Below are 23,479 nucleotides of genomic sequence, written 5' to 3'. Positions count from 1 at the left end.
TTTCTTTGTTTGCTTTTTAAATATTTGCTGGCTGTAATACAAAATCAGACATTGTTTATAGCTCCAGAGTTAAAACTGGCATGAAAGGGCAGAATATACTGGGAGGGAAATTGGTGACAACCATGAAGTGGACTTTCTAATAATTTCTCCTCCTGGAATAGGGAGGGTCTGTCTTTAGAGGCACAGGATTTTCTTCTACTGAAATCATCCACACAATGGTTGAATTATTTGACAGTAAGATCTTTTCTCAAATTAGATTTACCTCTCTCTCAACCCTGGACTAGGAACAACAAAAGGCAAGGCAAAGGATTCTGTTGGGGGATTGTGTACAGTGGGAGGATAACCAAAATTAGTTGCTAATTTCATTATCCTCCCTTCAAAATAGATTGGCTGTTTAACAGGATCAAGGGCAGGACAGGGTGAATAAAAAGCTGCATTTCTGCATTAACTCAGGTCCTGAGAGGAGTGAGGCCCAGTGTTGACAGAGCGGCTGTGTAGGGAAACTGCAGAGGATATTGATGCCACTGGGAAGGAACCATGTGGAGAGATCTGTTCCTGTGACCTCTGTGTGGGGGGCATCCGAGATATTCTCTGAGCAGAAATAATCACCATTTCACTACATAGCACTCTAGCCTGGAGAGAAGGGAAAAGGACTGTGAAAATGTTTCTCTAGTTCCTGATTTATAGGTAAGATAGAGGGTACCCAGAAAGAATGGATAAATCAACACAGGGCAGGCTAGGGATAAAGACAGCATGATTCTATGAGGTAGAAAAGAATCAGTCAATAAAAAGTAGTCAATGAGGAATATGACGAAGTGTTTGTTCCACTGGAGTTATGTGATAATGTGATGATTATGAAGACAACTGTCATTCACAACATGGTGTGGGAACAATGGATATCTACAGGCTTAAGTATGAAGTTGGGTTCCTACTTTCCACCATGTAAAATCAATACACAAAAAATGATCTGATAGTAGATCAAATTATATAGATCTACATATGAGGACTAAAACTACAAAACTCTGGGAAGAAAACAGCAGTAAATCTTCATGACCTTGGCTTTGACAATGGTTTCTTAGAGATGACACCAAAAACACAATGACCAAAGGAAAAAAATAGATAAATTTTACTATATCAGAATTAAAATTTTTTTTTGTTCTTCAAAGCACACCATCAATAAAGTGGGGAAAAAGCCCTTGGAATGGGAGAAAATATTTGCAAGTTATAGATATAGGATAAGGGACTTGGATCAGATCTGTGATTACATATAACAAACCTTTACCACAATAAAATAAAACAATTTAAAATGGGCAAAGGATAGTATGCAATAAAGAAATGAAAATATCAAGATTTCTTAATATTGATTAATGTTTAAAAGATATAATGAATTGGGGATATTCAGAGTTAGATAAAACATGTTATTTAAATGAATGTCATCTGCTCTTTTTTACATTTTAAGGTGGCAAATAGGAAATGTTAAATTACTCTGAAGCCTGTGTTAAAATTTTATTGGACACTGCTGCTCTAGAAGGATAAGATATAGCCAAAAGAGAAGTCTAGAGGGGCAGTGCATGGTTCTGAAAAGGCCCTGACCTGTGTATGCTGCCTTTATGAAGCATGGGCTGAACACACAACAGAGAATGAGTCAAGTGTTACTAAACTTACAAACTGCACTGTGATGGCTTAGGTGGGGGTACCACTATGTTAGGAGGAACCTGTATGGTATTGCGGATGATTGCAAAGTAAAAGAAGTAGAGGGTACAGGGAATATTTTATTTCTTCTTGCAGCTGAAGAACAAGTCTTTAAAGGAGAAAAAAGTCTATGATGTTCTTGCTAGAACTGAAGCCCAGTTACTTCCAACGCCTTCCCTCCAATAACCAGTGACTATTTCACACATACATATGCTATCTAGTATAATGCTATATTTAACTGACAGAGTTCCATGGTACACTCAACCAAATTATTTAATATTGATCATCCACTTATATCATTTGTCTTTAATAAACGTTCAGAACACAATTTATAATCTCTAGATGCCCCTGAAAGTTATAAACCTGGAATGTGAAGGGACTTATAGGGATTCAGCTGCAAGAATCCCATGGAGACTCTATAGGTAATTGAATTTCAGCACCCATCTCAGCACTAATTACATAGTAAATACCTCATAAAAACTAAGTACATTTCTCAAATGGTAGTATGTTGGAAGGTAAAAGTCAAACAAAAATGATAAAGGCAAAGACTAGAAAGTTTATGGCAGCAAGGTCACTGTCACACATGAATACTCAAAACAGATAGGGATGAGGACTTAGAAATGAAGAGCAGGAGCCAACAAAGGTCCCCTAAAAAGTCACACCCAACAGTCCTCACATTTTTTTTTTTTCACGCTGCCTCTACATGTGCAGAGAGAATGTCTTATACAACAAAGTAAATCTTGACTTCCATAAGACCTTTGACAGTCTTTTATTTCACCTTGGAAAAAAAAAAAAGCCACCATGTAGGAATAGCAGCATGATGACAGAGTAGTTACAACACAGTAACAAGTAGGAAAACCATAAATTGAGCTCAACCTAAAGAAAATTTTCAGTTGTATACTGGGAGATCCTCTGGGTCAACTTTTAATTCAGTGAGTCAGGGAAAGCATGAAAGGTATATTTGCAAGAAGCAAAAAGGTGGAGGGATAGGAATAGCATTAAATGTAGTTCGAAGACCCTAATTGGGCTAGGATATCTGAAAATAGCATGATGGACTCTAACAGGAATAAAGTAGGTATAAGTAATTAGTTATAAATATAAACCATAACTAGAAACAAAACCACATAAAAATGAATTAAATTTAGGATAAGGGAGCTCCAGTCTGGTTTAGCAGCATGATGTGGTTAAAAAGCCTATACAATGGCAGGCTGCAATAGAAAATGCAGGGGAAAAAAGAGGGGGGAAATGCAGTTCTAAATAAAACTTATTTTTAGTTCTCTTATATTTTGTACCAGCTAGTCCACATTTGGAACATCATGACAAGAGGAATTCTGAGAAACAAACAAAGGAGAAAAACAAGAAGGAATAATTGAAGGGATTAAAAATGCCTTCTGAAAAAGAAAAAAACTATAGATGATTATTAGAACTCTTCATGCTCTTAAAAGAGTTTTCAATCAGAAGTGGTAAGGGACACTTAATCTGTTTTCCAGAAAGTACTTTTTTAGGGAGGGGTGAGAGTCACAGATCTTGAGACTCTATTAAGGCCATGGGTTCTCTCCCATGGGGGAAAATAAAACATACACATGTTCACATACAGTTTCAAGGGGTTCTAAACCAGATCAAGAATCCGTATAAGTTTTAAGGACCCAAGATTTTGTTTCATCTAAGAAATTATTCCTCTTTCAATTTCTAAAGCAATACTCCTGATCAGGGAAATTGACAGAATTCCTATTTTGGGCAGAGGGGATAGGAAAGTACTTTGGAGACATAACTTGTAGAATTTCGGCCAATTCTAGGATTCCCTAATCCAAACAGAATTTTTGAATAATTTCACAGTAATAAGGTAAATATTTAAAGTATTTAAATACTTTAAATTACTTGTTATTGTCAACTATACCACACTTTTTAATTAACACTATTGATGCCCATTACACTGCAGCAACTGAAACAGGGTTAAAAAAAAAATAGAAGTCATCCAGGTACTAACACAACTAACTTACTAGACATATTTTGAAGAGGATTTTACTCAATAGATGCACAACTACAAAGGCAGGAGGTATACAAATTATTTCTTGTGTTACAAAATAATAAAACATTTCTCTCCACAAGATGTTTACACTGGGCTGCAATAAGGGGCACCATAGACAAAGCCTTTCCACATCTGACAATATTAGCTATTGTTTTATATTTGGTTACAAGGGTTTTGCTTAGCATTTAAGTTTATTTCATCACTCCACAGCATTCCCATTAGTTATCTTACAGCAGCGCTATATAATTTCTAAATCCTGGGGCCTATGTTCTAGGTAACTCTTTGCTATGTAAGCTTGAAGAGCCTTTCCACATTAGCTAGAGAGAAAAGATTTTAATTTTACCCTTAAAGGAAATGAAGCAAATCAAAAAACTTGAGACTAATGCTTATTTCTTTAAATCCCAGGCTCTCAGAAATCCTAAATAGGAAAAGCTTTCTATTATTCTTATGAGAAATGTTTCCTGGATTTTGCTTGAATCTCTTCTATTTAAATTCTTACTACTAGGTTCTGATAATTATCTTGAAAGAGCTCCAATTCTGCAATAATTTACGGACACATTATATTCAAAATTACTTCAATGTCTCCTACCTACAATCATAAACTATAATGAGGTTTTATAAATGTGTGTTACCAACACACAGAGCTGCTGCTTGGAAATGATTTTTCATAACAAGCATCCAAAAGGGCTTTGAGTTTCAAGAGAAGATGTGTATATGTATGTAGGTCTGTTTGTGTATGTTATTACTTTGTTTTCAGAACCTGGGTGATAGATGTTACATGCTAAAAAGTACCAACTTTATTAGTGTTATTTTTCTTTTGGGGCTCAAAAACAAGGTATTATTGGGTTCCTTCATTTTTCAGCTTTTACCAATTTCTATTGCTTTAATTCCCCATTTCAATCAGTTTCTCAAGATAAAAAAAAATCTGCCAACAATAGCAGACTGTAAGTGAAATGGAGGGCTTGGTTTCTTTTTCTTAGTTTAAGTAATAGCCTTCCAGAAAAAAATTAATGACAGTGGCCCTATTTTTTATAGAAAGAATTATCAAATCCGATCAACATCTGTTATATCTTTTCCGTAGCTCAACTGAAGAAATGTCATTAAGGGGCATACAGAATTTTAGGGGTTGGTTTTGAGTTATACCATTTATCTGTATAAGCTGTAAATACAATTGATGAGGAAAATTACATAGAACAAACACTTCTCAAATGTTAGCATGTAGCAGAATCACCAGAAAGGTTTATGAAAACAGACTGCCAGCTCTATCCAGACCATGTGACACAGCATGTCTGGGCAGAGCCCTCTAAGTTGGATTTCTGACAAGTTCCCATGTGATGCTGTCACTGATGCCAGTCTAGGGGCAACCCTTTGAGAATCCTGATGTAGAAGGATCCCTGATATAGAACTAGTTGCAACACCATATTTTTTTCTTAACTCTAACTCCATGGTTAAGATTCCTTTATTTTTTTTTTTTAAAGATTTTATTTATTTATACAAGAACTGGGGTACAGGTCAGAGGTGAGGGAGGGTGAGAGAATTCACCAGAGACAGAGCGGGGAGCAGAACAGGCAGACGGACTGAAGATACTACTGAGGGGAGCAGCAGGCAAGGCAGGAGAGGTCTGCCAGGCCATGTGGGTTTCTCCCCAGCTGGCCAGGAATCGAACCTGCGCTACAGAGACTGCGGACAGCTTCACAGCACTGTGCTCAACCCACCGCGCCACTGGGAAGGCCCCATGGTTAAGATTCTTGAGTCATACTCTAAACTGGAGCCTAATACAACTTCAGAACCTACATAAGCCACATCCTTTCTCTAATAGCCTTGGGAAATATTAATAAAGAGTGCAACTCTCTTCTGGACGAAGAAATCAAGCTGTTTCTTCTCCTCCCGCTTCCTTTAAACTTCTAAGTATTTAAAGTTTAAATGAAATTCAAAAGGAAGATGTTCAAATAAAGCCCATTTGGGAGGGCTGGCTTGATGGCATACTCACCAGAGAGGAAATATACCGAGTCGTGTGGTGATAAAAACCATGGCAAACATAACAAAGAGAAGATCACACATTTTCTGAAACTTGGCGTAATTTGCCATTTTGGCAGCCTATGAAGGAAGGAATGTGACATATTAGACATATTAATTTAAACTAATAAATGAAAAACTCCTTTCAATATGCATGAGTCTCCTACAAGATATAACTTACCAGATGCATAAAATTGCCAGCTACTTTGCAACGTCATGCATCATGCATCAATATTTACAAATTACCCATAAGTAGAGTAAAATGCAGCATGAGCCACAAGTAGAACTACTGACTGGCACAGATTTAATAAAATATTCAACAACCTGAAAATTTCAATTATATGGTTGATTTCAGGAAAACAGAAAAATAAGAAATCCTTACATTATAGATGATATTAGCCAGCCAAGTTCTCCAATACAGGAATTTGACATATGTCAAAATAGAAAGTGCTACATAATCCTTTACATCTTTTATGAGTCCTAAACCTAAAGCCACAAACATTACACACACTATCTGGAGACTTTCTTCATTTTTTATCTTTTCTACTTAGACTTACAAGTTTTAAATAAACAGGCATAAGAAGTACACTGAGAAAATTTCTTGGATTATTTTCTTAAATTTAGAAATGAAGAATGTATCAAGATCATGCTACTTCAAAGAATCCATTTAGGCATAACTTTTGAAGTTACATTAATGGGTCATTTTCTCGATGCTTTGAACTAATGTTCAAAGCCATCAGCAAGAAGTACCCTAATAATTAATGATAGTGATTTAAACAACCACTTTTTATGTCATAAATTAGTTTAAGGAAGCATCACATTCATTGCTTTATAATCTATGTTTTTACAAATGATTCCAAGGTAGAACAGGAGGTACTGAAAACATAATTTTGCTAGATCACCTCTTTTTATATTTCCACATAGAGTTCACCGCACCCACATACAGGGTTGTAATTTGGACATGTCTTCTGAATTCATAACATTATTTTCTACTTCTTGGAAAGTTAAACTGGCTGAGTCAAACTTGAAAAGGCTGTTGACATTATCCACAGAAGCTATAATTTAAGAGCTTTATGTAACATACAAAGCTATGGGAGAAATGAATTTCTATGGGGAAATATCTATTAAATGAGTAGAAGGTAGGATGATTATGACTCCTAAATTCATGAATACTTGGGGCATAACATCACAAAATATATTATAAAAGAGAAAAAAATCACCTTCTGCCTCCTTCTGGCTAGGTAAATCACGTAATTTTTCTTTTATATCTCATTTACCAATACTGAAAAAGGCATTAAAATTGGTATTTCTGAAATGTCTTGGCTAAAGATCTCACTTTGAAGACTTGACAGTCCACCTACCTCATCATTTCGATACTCTCAAGCATTATTTTATAATGTCAAAGAGAATCTATGTGATAAAGAACATTTGTTTTAAATCTATATGATTGGAATTTCTAGATTATTTTTCTTTCCTGGATAAAAGTGTTAGACAACAATTCAACTAATATCTTCTGAGTCCTGGCTATGCAAAGCATCATGCCCACACTCCCCTCAAATATTAAAGCTGGCAGATTGTCTCAAATTGGTTTCAAAACTGTAGATAGTTGTATAAGTCTACCTCTAAGTACACTTAGGGATCAACCAAATGCTAACTGATTTTCAGGGGATTCCTTTTCTACTAATTGAGTGACTATCTGTGGCATATAGCAAGGGGGAAGGGATCAAAAATAGGGAAGGGAACCGGTGGCGCAGCGGTTGAACTCTGGGTTGCGAAGCTGCCCGCAGCCTCTGCAGTGCCAGTTCGATCTCCGGCTGCTCCCCGGCCACCAGAGGAGGGTCCCACATGGCGCGCAGACCTCTCCTGCTGCCTGCTGCTCCCCTCAGCAGTGTACTTCGGTCCTTCTGCCTGCTCTGCTCCCCGCTCTGGCTCTGGTGAATTCTCTCACCCTCCTGTGCTTCTGACTGTACCCAGTGCATGTATAAACAAAAAACAAACAAATAAATAAATAAAATAAAAACATTCCTCTATAAAAAAAAAACGTAAAAATAGGGGAGGGAAGAGCAAAAGGGATTATGGTGATGGTTCACGGGCGATGTTGTGATGGGAGATACAAGGGGACAAAACACAAGTGGAGAAAACAACTATTGTACAAAAATAAACAATGTAAGAAAAAAAATAAAACAGCACCAAACTAGCATCTGACACATGTAGCCCACTGGGACTATGTGTCTATTTCAAAATATTATAGGGACCAGAGTCTTATTTATTTATTTATTTGTTCAGATTTATTTTATTTATTTATGCATATAAGAGCTGGGGTATAGGCCAGAGGTGAGGGAGTAAGAGGATTCACCAGAGACAGAATAGGGAGCAGGACGGGCAGAGTGACTGAAATACACTGCTGAGGGGAGCAGCAGGTGAGACAGGAGAGGTCTGCTGCACTATGTGGGTCAGGTCCCTCGCTGGGGATTGAACTCATGCTGCAGTGGTTGCCGATAGCTTCATAGTGCTGAGACTTAACCGCTTGCACCACCAGGGAGGCCCAGGAACCAGAGTTTTAAAAATAAAGTGCTGAATATACTTCAAACCTTGACTAATTGCCTTTATAAATTCAATTTTATAGCATGAAATTTCTGCTTATATTACCATAACAGATTATTATTTAAAGGCTTCTTCAATCTATCTTCAGAGATAATAAATGCCTCAAAGGAACGGAGCTGGGCCAAACAAAATACAAAAATCAGAATAAACATTCTAAAACCCGTATCTACAATGAGTTTGTATTATTGCCAAGTTAATTTTGTACAATTATATGAATTTCTGACTATAAAGTGAATTTTAATTATATATTGAGTGGTTTTTTTTTGTAGGAGTCACAATAAAGTTAATACCATGTCAAAATTTCCCTTGGGATTTTATCTTTTGAAATATGCTAGAATCATTTTATTTTACTTTTTTCCTTTTAAATTATTCAAAATAACAACAGTTTGGAAGGTTTATCAAAGTGAACCAAAATTTCCTCAGATACTCTTTATATATACATGCATAGAAAATGGTTCTTACATATAATTTGCAATTCATATACACTTTTCACTGTAAAAATACTCAGATAAGGTATATTCTGCCAACAAAAACTATTACTGACTAATCTCATCAGGATGTACAACTCCCATTAAAAGTCTCACTTTCACCAATTTAACCTACAAAGAAACACTGTTTTGAAGCAGTCATATACCATCTGCTCCCAGCACCAGCTAGCATAACAGAAGAACTAGCGATCTTGGGGATTTCTTAATTCTGTACCTTAAAGATGAAGGAAAACTCTTACCTCTAGGAAGGCATCAGCTGAATCATGAAGACAAAGGACTAGAGTCCCCGCTCGGGCCATATTGTTGACATATGAAAAGGTGATCAAGAAAATAGATACAACGTGATGCAGGAACATAACTCCAAAGTCCTTGGGGAAGGAAAAAACAGCCACGTCAGGGCTTAGCAGTCATTCTAATTCAGTCCCAAATCTATATCTGCTGAGGCATACCATGGGCTAAAACTGGGGATACTGAAAATGAGTAAGAAATCATTCTTACCCTCTAGGAATTCATCATGTAGTGGGAGAGACACACAGGTGACCAGTCACTGGAGAATGTAATAAACACCAGGACTGAGGCCAGATCATAAAGGGTATTTTGTATTAAGCCAAGGAAGTTGAAGCTATGGGAGAAGCTTTGGTTTGTACTTTAGGAAAATCTTTGGGCAGCAAAGCAGTTCCAACTGGGCCATGTCAAGGTCTACTAGTGGCTAAGGATCCTGAAAGTATAGGTCCTACTTTTGACCAGAGTGTGGCATCCTTGTGGGGGACAACAGGTTAAGGGCAGAGGAAAATGGCAATGTAAAGCCTCAGATCTGAGGCAAAAGGCCTTATAAGATACCTGGTAAGGATTAAGATGGTGACTATTATGTTATCACATAGATTTCTTGAAATCTGCATCTCAGTGTCTAGCATCCTTTCCAGAATATGTCCATGGGAATATATTCTAAAACAAAGAAACCTAAATATTGGTTTTTCTTATGGATTCTATATAGATAAGCTCTGGACTGGTCATCCTCACTTTGGTCAACTTCAAGAGATCTACTACTTAGTCAATGTGAAAAGAACATTTTTTCCTGATATCATTTTAACTCTTTATTATCTGGAAATGGTTTGTTGTGACATGAAGTTCTCTTACTTAGAAATATAGTTCCCCTTTTGTTGGAGGGGAACTTCCTACCCTACATTAGTAAATTCTGCTCAGCGTTATACAGATTATGTACAGATCCAACATGATCATTTTTTTCTTTACATCTTATTTTCTCTGATGCTTTTGTAGTATCTAGGACTTTTCTAAATCATTAAAGTTGGACAATATCAAGATGCCCAAGGCATACAATAAAAATTGTTCCGATAATGTTTTCCACTGAAAGATAAAAGCTTTTCTCTCCTGGCTGTTAACACAAATTTTAGGTTCCATCACCTGGAGTATCGTGTTCAGCCAGACAATAGCTACTTCAAGACAATGGATCAATTAAAATGGAGCTAACCTATCAAATGATATTCTTAGCTTTTTCCTAAAAATAATTAAATGAAAACATGCAGTGTTTATTTCAAGAGTTCAGTGAGTTTATATTCACCTTAGTGCACAAATTTTAAAAGTCAAACTACATGAGTACTTAACAGAAAAATATTTTGCACATTTCCCCTTGTTCAGAGTTAAATAACTGCTCTTGATTCCCACTAAAAGAGAACGAGAGCTTTCCTCTATTTACTCTTTGAATGAATAAATATAAATTAATTAAAACACTTATGGAGGAGTAACACCATCTTAAAATTATATTTCCTAATTATCATCTGATATAAATATCAATAAACAACACAAAGCCCTTAGTGATATAATAAGTCTCCCCTAAAAACAAGAGCCTTGTTTTTCAGACAGTTTGCTTTGTGAAGATGACTTTTTGCATATAAATCCCCTGCTCCTAGAAAACATTTATTATTAAAGGACTCAGAGTTAGGCCTATGGCAGAAGACTAATTTTCATTATGCAGTCATATCTATGTGAATATGAAAAAAGCATGAATAATGGATTGTGTCTTTTACATTCCTGATTCAGAAAGCATTATACACAAAGAAATATCTTTAATACAAGTCATGCAATCATTATTTTATGTGTTACTCACATCCCTCGCCATGACACATTTCTTTGTGTAGGCACTAAATCTTGCACTTACTCAAACTTTTTCAACAAATTGTCCATTTGGATCATTGCAAGGTGGGAAATGCCCATCCTCATGTTTGTCTCTGCAGGGAGAGACTAATGTGTGTGTAGACTCAGACACAGCTGCAGAAACCTTAGCCTTTATGGTAAGTACATTTTCCAACATTTTTTGTAGTGGCAACTAGGTAGAAGATCATGATTTCTTGTTGGGCTTTAGATTGAAGACTGATCCCAAAGCCCTTATTCAAAGCAGACTGGCCTGGTTACCTGTCATCCCATCCCCTCCCTTGTCATCCCACCATCAAGCTTCTGGACATATTCAGCCCCTGTCTGGTGTTTACCCCCAGTTATCTGATTCCAGTGGCTTCTCTTTATATTAATTATCAGAGATGGAAAAAAAAATCAGATTGGTCTTGACTCAAACTCAATTACATTAAGTCTGAAATGAAGAATTCGAGGAAGAGTCAGCCATTTTAAAACCAAAAACTGGTAATGCGGAGCTGTTTCTTTCCTTATTACATTTCTAAATGGTATTTAGAGAAATCAGAACAGTCTCTTACTCTATTCTGTATAGTCACCTTATCAGAAGCTCCTGGGTGTAGGTAAAATACAACTACTTAGGTTTCATTCCCAACTGTTAGAATGAGAATTGGCATCTTTAATTCAGTTCTTTAGGCAATTTTATATATTATAAACTATTAGCACCAAAGACCAAATAGAGCAATCTCTTATTAAGATATAAGTCTGAGATTCTATATGGTGGGGTTCCCTTTGCAATGATGAGACTGCAGAGTCTTCAAAATAATACTCTTTCTTCAGGAAGCATCAGAAATTAATTTTGATGGTCATGTTTTTATGAAAACAAAATTATCTAATTTCTATTTAAAAAAACACAAACCACAAACAATGAGAAACTTACTATCTAAATTTCCATTTGCTGGATAAAGTATCAATAATACTTTTTTTGTGGTTCCATTATATAGATGGAATGTTGACTTCCACTTTATTTATTTATTTATTTTTAAACAATATTTGCTTCCCCCCACCCCCTCAGATTGAGTCCCCATTGAATTTCCTTCCCCAAGGCACCCGTGCATCCTCACCACAGTTCCCTGTGCTCCTCCCTCTCTCCCTCCCTCTGATTCCTCTCCCTCCTCCTCCCCTGCAGTATGTCTCTGGTTTATAATTGTCTGTTTTTGCTTTGTTGTGTTTTGTACTGTTACTTTTTTTTTTACACTGATGTCTTATTTGGTTCCCCTATAATTCCTGTTATAAGCGAAACTATCCAATATTTTTCTTTTTCCTTCTGGCTTATTTCACTGAGCATAATTTCTTCTAGCTCCATCCACGTTGCTGTGAATGGCATGAGTTTATCTTTTTTGATTGCTGAATAATATTCCATTGTGTATATATACCACATCTTCTTGATCTAGCCATCTATTTTTGGCATTTGGGTTGTTTCCAGGTTTTACCTATCATAAAAACTAGCAACAACAAATGTTGGCAAGGATATGGGGAAAAAGGAACTCTCCTACATTGCTGGTGGGAGTGCAAACTGCTCCAACCACTATGGAAAGCTGTCTGGAGGTTCCTCAGTCTACTAAAAATAGAGCTACCATATAACCCGGCAATTCCACTACTAGGGATCTACATAAAGGACACAAAAACATTGATTCCAAAGAACACCTGTACCCCTATGTTTATTGCAGCACTATTTACAATAGGTAAAGTATCAATAATTTTATGCAGGTTCATTTGGGAGCAATATTTGCAACAAATGAAAAAAAAACACACAGGTGAACCTTCTTAAAAAAAAGGAGTAAGAATGGTGAAGACTGAGATACCTCTGAAGTCCAAGGCATAGAAAAGGCTATTATTTCGATGCACAGGACATATAAACACTTTCTTGAATTTAACTGAATAACAAAGTTAACAAATAAGATCAATAAACACACAAACTAGCTCCTATGAATAGAAATCAGGTAATAAGCATCAGGTTATCCACTGAATAGATTTTCAAACTCTTTAGTTCAGAAGGACAGCAGCATACTTTGAAGTTGATCTGACTTTATAGCAACTGGAACAATAATAGAAATCTCTCATTTCTATTTGTTTCATTTTTTAATAGCTCTTTTTTTTAAAGTTTCCATTTATTTACTTTTTGCTGTGTATCAGTCACTTCATAAACCAAATTAGTTTAAAATTGTTTTCTTATAGGAACCTTAAGGAACATAGAAGTTTGTGTGTCTTTTCATAGAGTAACATATTTTTTAAATAACAATAAAAATATCAAAGTCTTCTTATCTCTTCACTTGAGATTTTGCAACTTGGGACACAACTCAGAATGTCATGGAGCAGCATGACTGTTCTGGTGTAATGTGGCAACACACGGGGGAAGTGGCCTCTCCACTCCCTTGCCTCTCCAGCAGGAACACACAGACGGAGAAGAGAAGACAAAACTCACATATGCCAAGAATATTAACAGTTAAATTAATTTTTCAATGAAGGAATAGGAGAATTAATAGATTATCAACTTTTGGTGATGGCTAAAGTCCTGATTTTCAGCATGAACATGCATTTTTAAACCTCTTAAAAAGCAAAGAAACAGAATATAACACTGCCCAGGTCTTGAGAGAATGGCTGAAATGAAAGTACATTTGTTACAGGGCAGGGAGAGGGGCACCCCAGACCCTGCAAAACTGCCTACTCTAAATAGGTTCTGCCATCCACTGCATCAACACAAAACATATGAGATTTTAATGGGAAGGAGTTTTAATACAATTAGTAAACAATACAGGAAAGGCAAAGAATCTAGTTTCTAAATCAAGCAAGCACCCAAAGTTACCCGTCCCCTCGTGGGTAAAAGCCCATCTAAGTAGGATTGGCCCAAAGCAAGACCCCAAATCCTGTCACAAGTCTAAAGCATCTTCCAGATGGGACCCACAGAAAAGGATCAGAAACAACCAGACAAGTATGGAAGGAAAAGAGCAAAATCAAAATCAAGATAAAAGTTGCCATTGTCACCTCCCCACGGGTCTCTCACCCACATTTGCTTCAACCAGTCCAGGACCAAGATGCAAGCGCAGTTTCTTGACATGTCTTTCTGCTCCATGTGCCTCCTCCAGGTGTCCTTCAGGCTCTCCATCCTGCTTCCTCCCTTCCTCAGTCTCCTCTGCAGCTTCTTTTCTCCCTGCTTAGCTTCACTCTCCTTTTTGGGTGGGGCAGGGAACCTGGACCCTCCCCCTTTCCTGGGGACCACTCTGTTACATATCCAAGGTGACTTACTCAAATAAGTTGATACTGCTTTGCCCAATATTAGGTAACTTGAGGAAAATTTTATCTTTCTCTCACCAGCACATGTCATAAAAATGTTCACATAATATATGTATATGTCAGCCCTTGGGTATCTGCAATCTTTGACAATTTTATTCCATGATTGTGTTTTTAACTGGTCTGGAATTTTGGCTAACTATAAAGAAAATTGGTAAGACATACCATTTAAAAAAAGGTATTTCAAAAAGCAAAGATCTTAATATCTATAACCAGAATTCACATTAATTGTCATGTATAGGCTATGTACTCTAGGGTAATATAGATGGGAAAAATGTGGAAAGGGATGAAAAAAGTATGACTTATTTGGGAAATGTTTGCTTAATCACAAAGTGGAGCAGTTCCTAGCAGGAAAGATTCAATTATCTGTGGAACCAAGCTTAGCCGAGGTTTTGCCATTTTGTATATCCTCCCTTGATATGTAAGTCCTTGTACAGCCGCATTCTGGAGATAGTTTCAGCAGTCACAACCCTCACTCCACTTGGTGACGAAAAAGCAGACCACCCCAGCTGCCAATGAGGGCAGTCCTATCCATAAATGGGACAGCATCTCTAACCGTCCAATCAGTTTGAAACTGTAACCGCACGTATCAAAATGCCTTTGTAGAAGCCAATGACTAATTGCCAGCTTGTTTCAAAATTCTCACCTGCTTGTGACCCTATTTAAGACCCCTGCTTCCTCTGTTCGGGGCTCTCAATATCTGCCACTGAGTTGGTAGGTGCCGTGAGCCCGGACTCGAGTCTGTAATAAACTCCCTTTTGTATTTGCATCAGCTGTCTTTGGATTCTTGGAGGCTATGCTCGCCGAGTCTGCTGATCTTGGGCACAACATTATCCATTATCTAAAATTCAGTGCATTAATAAAACCTCTTTCACATTAAATCTGGAGTCAAGTTCAATTCAACACTTTTTTTCTAATAGACTAAGTTCTCCACCTCCCACACCTCACCCCTGGACTAAATGTATGTAGATTTAGGTTCTTGAGGGAATAACTGCCACAAACAAACCTCATCCTAAAACAGTAAAAAAAAAAATTGAAAAGGAGGTGCACCACAAGACCAGAAACCTGGCTCACAAGGAGGTGGGGGTAGAAGAGATTAGCATAGCCATTGACAAAGCTATGGAAACCAAGATCCTCAGGTGCAGTATAGTATCCTTAGGCCCTGATGCCTAGAATACAAAGCACAACATACAAGCAGGTATTCCAGGGCGCATCCTAAGGCAAAGGCATGGAGATTGAGCCCATTGTAAAATCTCCAGTCCCTTTCAAATTCTACACAGTTATCCAAAATTAGCAACCAACTGAGGGCTCACAAAGAATAAGCCCCTCCCAAACAGAAGAAGACCATCAGTGCAGTCTCTGCACAGGCTCGGGGGCAGCACTCCCACTGCCCACCTGTGACTATGCAGGTGCCTCTTCACCAACTCTCTCCCTCTGCAGGGCAGCAGCTTCCTGCCTACCCGTGACCTGTCAAGGCGGCCCGCCTGCAACCATGCTGGCCTCTCTTAGCAACCATGTCCCTTCTGGGGCAGCTCTTCCTGCCCGCTTGTGTCTATGCAAGTGTACTTTACTTTTCTGACCCTTTTCCTAATAAACCTGTTCCTTAAATTTAACTAATGTCTGTTTCATGGAGAAAATCACCTGAGAAACTCGCTGGGTGCCGCTAAAAGGGGAGCTCGGTGAAACCTTTCCCAGAGTGAACCCAAGGACCCCGCACTCCAAACCCACAGACTCCAAAAATGACAACACTATTATCAAAATATTTTGATGAATACTAATGTGATTTAAATATTCCACTGGTCATTCTCAAGTCTCAGTCGCCTTACTGGTCACCAAACATGGACATTCAGGTTACTCTAGTTTGGAGCAGAGAAAAGCAAACTATGGCTCCCCAGGCTAAATCTGACCCTCCATTTGTTTGTAAAGAAAGGCTTATTGAAAGCCAAAAAGAAAAAGAAAAATATTGGACGGTCTCACTCATAGCAGGAATCTAGAAAACTTAAATAAGAGACCAGGAAAATGAATAACTATAAGAAAGTGAAAATCAAAATCAACAAAAAACTATGAACCAGAGACACTTTTTGGGGGGTGGGGGGCGGGAGGGGAGGGATTGGGGTCAGAATGGGGGGGTTGCAATTGTATGGGGAATATAAAAATAAAATTTATTATTAAAAAAATAAAAAAAAATTAAAAAAATTAAAAAAGGCTTATTGCAACAATAACACATTATTTTGTTTAGTATTGTCTTTGGTGATGTTCTTGCTATAGTACTAGGCTAAGTTGTAACAAAGAATATAAGGCCTGCAAGTTTAAAATATTTGGCATCTGGTCTCTTGCAGCAATGTCTGATGACCCTTGCCTTAGAGTCGCCATCAAAAAACGTACTATAGGCAATTTAGTTGACACCTCCTGAGATGTAGCGCTGAGCAGTGTTACGGCTGACATTTGGGCATTTTCTTCAGATAACGCATGCATGAGCGATTTACTCTACATAGCCATTCTGAAATAACCCACTAAATATAAATCTCAAAATTCAGATAAACTATAAAGAGTTTTGGAAAGTGTCTCTAACAAAATCCTCACAATAAATTATAGCTATAACCTCAGGGCAATCTGAAGAACAAGGAGTTTCGTTACCAGCTTTTAAAACAAGAGCTATCTATGGGGGTGCAGTATTTATTTTCCCTACTCCTTGATGTGCCATTACTTTATAGTTTCTGGGAAACCACGTAAATGAAATGAAAAATTGTTATATAATTTCTATAAAATCTTTCTCCTGTGTAAAACTTATGGTACTGTAACAGGGTGGTCCCCAGGAAAGGAGGAGGTTCCAGGTTCCCTGCCCCACCCAAATGGAGGGTGGAGCTGAGCAGGGAGACAAGAAGCTGCAGAGGAGACTGAGGAAGGAAGGAAGCAGGATGGAGATCCAGAAGGAGACCTGGAGGAGGCACATGGGGCCAAGAGACACGTGAAGAAACTGAGCTTGCCTTTTGGTCATGGACTGGGTGACACAGATGTGGGTGAGAGACCCGAGGGGAAGTGACAATGGTGGCCTTTATCTTGATTTTGATTTTGCTCTTTTCCTTCCGGGCTTGTCTGGTTGTTTCTGGCCCTTTTCTGTGGGTCCCCACTAGAAGATGCTTTAGACCTGTGGCAGGCTTTGGGGCCTTGCTCTGGGCCAATCCCATTTGGATGGAGTTTTACCCACGAAGGGACGGGTAACTTTGAGTGCTTGATTTAGAAACTATATTCTTTGCCTTTCCTGTATTGTTTCCTATTGCATTAAAGTTCCTTCCCATTAAAGTCTCATATGTTTTGTGTTGATGCGGCGAATGGCCAAACCCATTTAGAATAGGCAGGTTTGTGGGGTTTGGGCTGCCCTCTCCCTGCCCTGTAACAGTACCACCTCAAGATCCTGAACTCATAGCTTCATCTACCATGAATTATTGAATCTTTAATCTTCAATTAATTGTATTAAATAGAAAAGGATGCAATAAAATTTTATTTACACAACAGAAAAGAATAAGATAGTGCCATTGATTCCTTTCCAGTGTCCCCAGCCAGAGCACAGGACTTAATATGCAAGTCTGTGGAGTCTTTCACGCTTCTCTTTCCTCTCCCCATCAAAAATACACTCTCTGAATGTACTCTGTCTTCAAATGATATGGACATTTTTCTTAATTATATATACATGCATTTTTATCTCATTGAACTTTGGGTCTTCCATAATTCTCATCATCACAAGTCTTGCCAAATTACAAGTATCCAAGTTGGAGGCCTTCATTTATACCTTTCTGGGCTCTGTTTAAATTACTCTTCGTCCAATCACACTAATTTGTATAGCTTTTAATGCTAGAAGAGTCAATTATAAGACATTTAAATACCTGCAACAGAAGGATCTTCAGTGATGCACAGGTTAACAGACTTTCATTCGCTTGTGTGCGTGTGTGTATGTGTGTGTGTGTGTGTGTAGCAATATCCTTAAAGACAAAAGCAATGGCAAAACTTAACGAGGAAACCCATTCAGTTTGAAAATGTCCACAATGATCAGTAGGGGGCAGACTATGCTCAACTAAAATTGGAAATATCCCAGAATATCCCAGGGTTCAAAAGACATTGGCTTCATATTTACTGTAAAGCCCATCAGACTCAAAATAACAACAGGCCATCAAGGACTCAATTTTGTATTTAGAATGAAGATAGAAAATGTCTCCCAACAGGATGCTGCTGGTAAGTTTAACTCCTCTTCCTGAACTCCCCACCTGCATCCACAAACAGCCAGAATTCTACCTACAGAATTCACTCCAGGTTTTTTCTTGTCCTCAGGCAGACCTCAGGGGTGAAGTTTTTTTTTTTTTTTTTTTTCTGGTTAGAGCACTGGTATTTTTCCTTCTTTTCTCCATGCCCCACCCTACTTTTGCCTTCCTGGTAAACTCTTCTTTTCCAAACTGCTTACTAATTTTCAAGCTCCACAGGTTCTAACTCTGTGGGTTATTCTTAACAATAATTCCACAACGCAGCACTATCTGAACTCCGTTTTATAAAGAAACCGAGGCACAGAGCGGTTGCATAACTTTTCGAAAGTCACACAGTAAGGGCTGTTGAGTTAGATCTGAATCCCATTTCTGCTGGCTCCAGAGTTCAGGCCTCTAACCACCATGGCAGGCCGCTTCTCAAAAACAAATGCCTGAGGAAAGACGACAATGAGGAAGGAAGCAGAAGAGAGAGGACACTTGTGAAAACACATGTAAGTGAGAAAGTAACAATTAGAACATGGTCTTCTTCTAAAAAGATAGGCAGAGAAGGGGAATAAAGAGCAAAAGCAGGAGGATGCCCCTTCTTAAGAGGCCAAAGGGAGGCTACGAAATTGGATTGTTTATATTTATGGTGATAGAAATGAGAGAATTCACAGAACCAGGGAGATAGCTGGAGCTATAATAAGCCAGACTGGGTGTTTTCTCAAGACTCCTTGGCTGACTTGAAAGAAAATCCCCAGAGGAAGCTGAATGACTAAATCCCCCAAGCTGAATGACACTAAATCCAAGTGTCAGTGGCACCTCAGGTGGGGTTCCAGGGGCCCAAGACATGAGAAATAAGAGCCCTGACCAGCAGGCTATGTGGGTCCTGGGTGTGGGTCTCTGTCATACAGCAATTCTGTGGCCCTCTGCATCACACAAAGGGTCAACTCAGTGGCCAGCATCTGACTGCAAGGTATTGGAAGCTGCAGAGCCTCTCCCTTGGCAAGAACTTGGGAGTCTGACTGTCAGAGTAAGTCACTAGTTAAGGAAACCTTTGAATAAAATCCCATAAAATTGCCCTATAAAATATTTTCCAGACAATACCATTCTGTTGTTCTCCCACAGACTCACACAGTACTGGGTTGAAATGCTCTAATCACAGGTGGTAGCTTATTAAAATGAGCTGTCTTTTCTTCTACATTCTGAAGATGTAGTGAGAAAAAAACAGGATGGAGGCTAAGGTTGGGAATCTGGCTCAGCAGAAACCTATGCTGAATATTGTTACTCTGGGCATAGAAGACACAAAAAGAGCAACTCCGCAGATCCCCAAAAGGGGCTAAGTGCCTCCCTGACTGTGTCTCCATGAGAGATAGCTCACCATTCTTGCCCCTTTGGGGTGATCAGGTGTCCTCTAGTGTGATTTTGGGTTTTATAAGCAAAGAAAGGACACACTGACACCACCTGAGGCAGGTACCGCCAGGGAATCACATTTTTAGGGAAGACTTAGAAAGAATCTAGGCCAGCAGTTCTCAAACAGTTTGGGCTCAGGACCTTTTTATATTCTTTAAAATTATTGAGGACATCAAAAAGTGTTTGCTTATGTGGGTTATATTTATCAGTATTTACATTATACATTCAACTCAGAAATTTTTAATGTAAATGTAATTTTAATGTAAATGTAAATTTTTAATGTAAATAAATGTAAAATACATTTATTTATTTTAAATAAAGTCCCTTTCATGGTCATAATCAAGCATTAATGAAAAATACCTAGATTTTGCAAAAATTTAAGATGGTTAGAAGAAGTGTATTATTTTACATTATTGCAAATCTTTTGGCTTTTCAGCTTAAGAGACCTGGAACCTCATAAGTGCCTATCAGCTTATTGCCATGTTATTTTGGTTGAAGTATGTTTTAAAAAATCCATTAACACAATAAGAAAAGGGAGAAGTATCTTAATAATCTTTTCATAGTGATGGATATTCTTCTGTGAAGATGCCACACCAAAACTTGGCAAGTGGGATATTGTGAAAGTTTAGATGCAACGTGGAATCTAAAACCATAGCAATAACCTTTTGGTATTCTCTTACATTAAATTCTTTGTCTATTTTTATTTTTTAATAAAATTTTCACTTACCTATGATTTGTAGCATTTGGCAAATAATAGTTCACTGAGTTAATGAGACACTTGGTTATACAATAATTTTTAAATTATATTTATTAATATTGCTACCATTACCAATCTTATCAGAAAAGACTTTTAAGTATTAAGATGCTATCAGGCATGCTCTCGCTGATAGCCACAAGGTTTCCAAAAATCTAATTTTTGCTTGAAAGTTTGAGTTTTATCAGTGACGACAATGTCAATTGCTAACCTCTCTGTGCATTTTCAAGAAAATATCCACCAAATACACAAGTTGGAATAATCATTCTTTCAAGCAAAAATGAGGTTCTATAAAGGAAGAGAGAAGTAGCCAGTTTAGCTTGCAATGCAAAAGAAGTGAATTACACAAGATTTTTCTTGAGACCCTGCTGTACATTGCTTTGGAGCAAACGTTCTTTATGCCTACTTCTCATTTCATCACACAAATCATTTTTATATGTATACTCCAGAATAGAGATTTAATAAAATTAGCATTTTTACTGTTCTATCAAAGTATTCTCAAATGACACGGAAACTTCTTTTTCTTCCTGTAAGCATGTAGCACTGATGAATACAATGACTACTAGTACAGTTTAGTGCATTACTGGCAATTTTATTCACCCTTACCTCTGCATACTCAGTGCAGATTTCAACACAGTGAGAACGGCGAATGACATATCAATGTTATTACCAAAACAGCTTTGACATTGCAGACTGCCTGAAAAGGCCTTGCGGATTTCAAGGAGTCTGCAGACCATACTTGAAGAATTGTTGATACAGACAAATTATTTCCAAGAATTGTTCTAGGGAAAGGTAATTACCATATTAATAACATTATCTTCACCAGTCAGGATAAATTCGATTAAGTGACAATAACAAAGCCCTTAAAATTTCAGTGATTTAAACAATAGCCTATTTCTTACTCTCTGCATGATACCAATTGGGGCGAGAAAGAACTCTGCTCACCACAGTTACTCAGGGGCCCAGGCTGATAGAGCAGGCTCCATCTCCAATGTTACAATCACTGTGCTACAGGGGCAAAGAGATTTGGGGCTGGTTCTTACAACAGCAGTTCAATACTCAAGCCCCAAAGTTAGTGAAGTCAATTTTGCTCACAGCTTATTGGTCACCTTCCCTCCTGCCCCTCTCTTCACCCTAAGCCACAGAGGACATGGCTGAGAATTACCTATGCCTGGAAGGAGAACTAACAATATCTGGTGAACTGCACTAATGACTACGGTAATAGCTAACAGTTGTGGGGCATTTAATATGTGTCAGGCATTGTTAAAGAGTGTTTATTATTTATGTTCATAACACTCCCATGAGCTAGGTTATGTGAACCCCACTCTTTGAATCAGGAGACCATGGAACAGAGGCAAAGTCACTTGCTCAAGGCTGCACCAAATTAGGTATGGGCATGGGCAGGTAGATTAACTCCAGAGCCCACCCCTTTAGCCGCTAGGCCATGTTGCTCCTAATATTTCCCCCAGTTAGAAAAAAAATGTGAAAATAATCTTCTCCATAATGATAAATTTAAAGTGTTCTTGTTTACTACAAGGTATCTCTTCTCCTTTAAAATGTTCTTTCCTTTTATGAATTGATGGTGATAAATGGTACTTTTAAAATTTTCTTACTAGGGGGGCCTCCCTGGTGGCGCAGGGGGTTGAGACGCAAACTGTGAAGCTATCTGTGGCCTCTGCAGCATGAGTTTGATCCCCTGGCTGGCCAGGGAGCTACCCACATGGCACAGCGGACCTCTCCTGTCTCGCCTGCTGCCCCCCTCAGCAGTGTATTTCAGTCAATCTGCCTGTTCTGTTCCCACTCTGTCTCTGTAGGAAAGAATAAGAAAAAAAGAGTAAGAAGTTGATTTTACTAGCCGGGCTCTGGAACTCAGCCACAGATAATTTCCTCGCCCTTCACACCAATGGTCTGTACCCCAGCTCTTGTATGCATAAATAAATAAATCTCTTAAAAATTTTTTCTTACTAGGAAAAGTAAAAAAAGATTAACAACCTTTAGTTCCTCTTCCTAATTATTCTTGTTATTTTTTATTGGCCCCAAACACAAAAACTTGTGACCACTCATTTTGGAGTTTGTCTACTTGTTCGTTTTAGGACTACATTTTGATTCAACCAGATTTTGGTGATCACGTGCTAGGTACTATTCTATTTTGTCAAGCATTGTAATACATGGTCCATGGACATTATTTCACTTAATTCTATGCCATACTGCTTCCTTGTAAGAGGAGGAAAGCATGGGTTTTCTTTTGCCTTAAAATTAATGGACGAGGGAAAGATCTGGAGCATGTCAGGTTCCCAAAGGCAGCTGAAGTGCTCAGTGCAATGGGCACCAGTTATTTGCTGCAAAAGTTACCAGACAGCAAACACAAATCAGTAAGTTTCTTGCCAAAGTTCATCGTCATATCTCAATATGAGGAATCTTCTACGAGATATAGTATTCTACCAGGTTAAAGACTAAAAGAGTAAGAAGCTGATTTTACCAGCTGGGCTCTGGAACTCAGCCACAGATAATTTCCTGAGAAGGATTTTGAACACAAGCAGCACCCACTGGCCAAGAGCCCGGGCAGTCAAATTAAACAGTAGCTTAGTTAAAAGAGACACAGAGCTTAGACATGAGCAAGCTGCTTTGAGCTCCAGCACAATAATACTTACTAGCTTTTCTTGGAAAAATTTGGATGTGTGGGAGAAATACTCACTGTGAACAGGGGCCGTAGGGCAGAATTTTAAGAAAAATTAAGCCACAGGAAATAAAAGAT

The 23,479-nt window shown here is 38.1% G+C and overlaps 1 protein-coding gene across 2 annotated transcripts in view; it reads right to left on the bottom strand.

Moving 5' to 3' along the window:
- Positions 1–23,479, bottom strand: part of CERS6 (ceramide synthase 6) — a 258,158-nt gene that overhangs the window by 41,337 nt on the left and 193,342 nt on the right. For both annotated transcript variants that reach the window (XM_037523469.2, XM_054699834.1), the window contains 2 exons: positions 9,069–9,197; positions 5,712–5,818 (listed from right to left, as the gene is read on the bottom strand). In XM_037523469.2, coding sequence (XP_037379366.1) covers positions 5,712–5,818; positions 9,069–9,197 — 236 coding nt within the window. The remainder of the gene's footprint in view (positions 1–5,711; positions 5,819–9,068; positions 9,198–23,479) is intronic.

The sequence above is a fragment of the Talpa occidentalis genome, unplaced genomic scaffold (assembly GCF_014898055.3).
Source record: "Talpa occidentalis isolate TD23 unplaced genomic scaffold, MPIMG_talOcc4v2.1 talOcc4.3, whole genome shotgun sequence".
Lineage (NCBI taxonomy): Eukaryota > Metazoa > Chordata > Mammalia > Eulipotyphla > Talpidae > Talpa > Talpa occidentalis.
The sequence above is the reverse complement of the archived record's forward strand: the minus strand, read 5'-3'. Positions and strand labels throughout refer to the sequence as shown.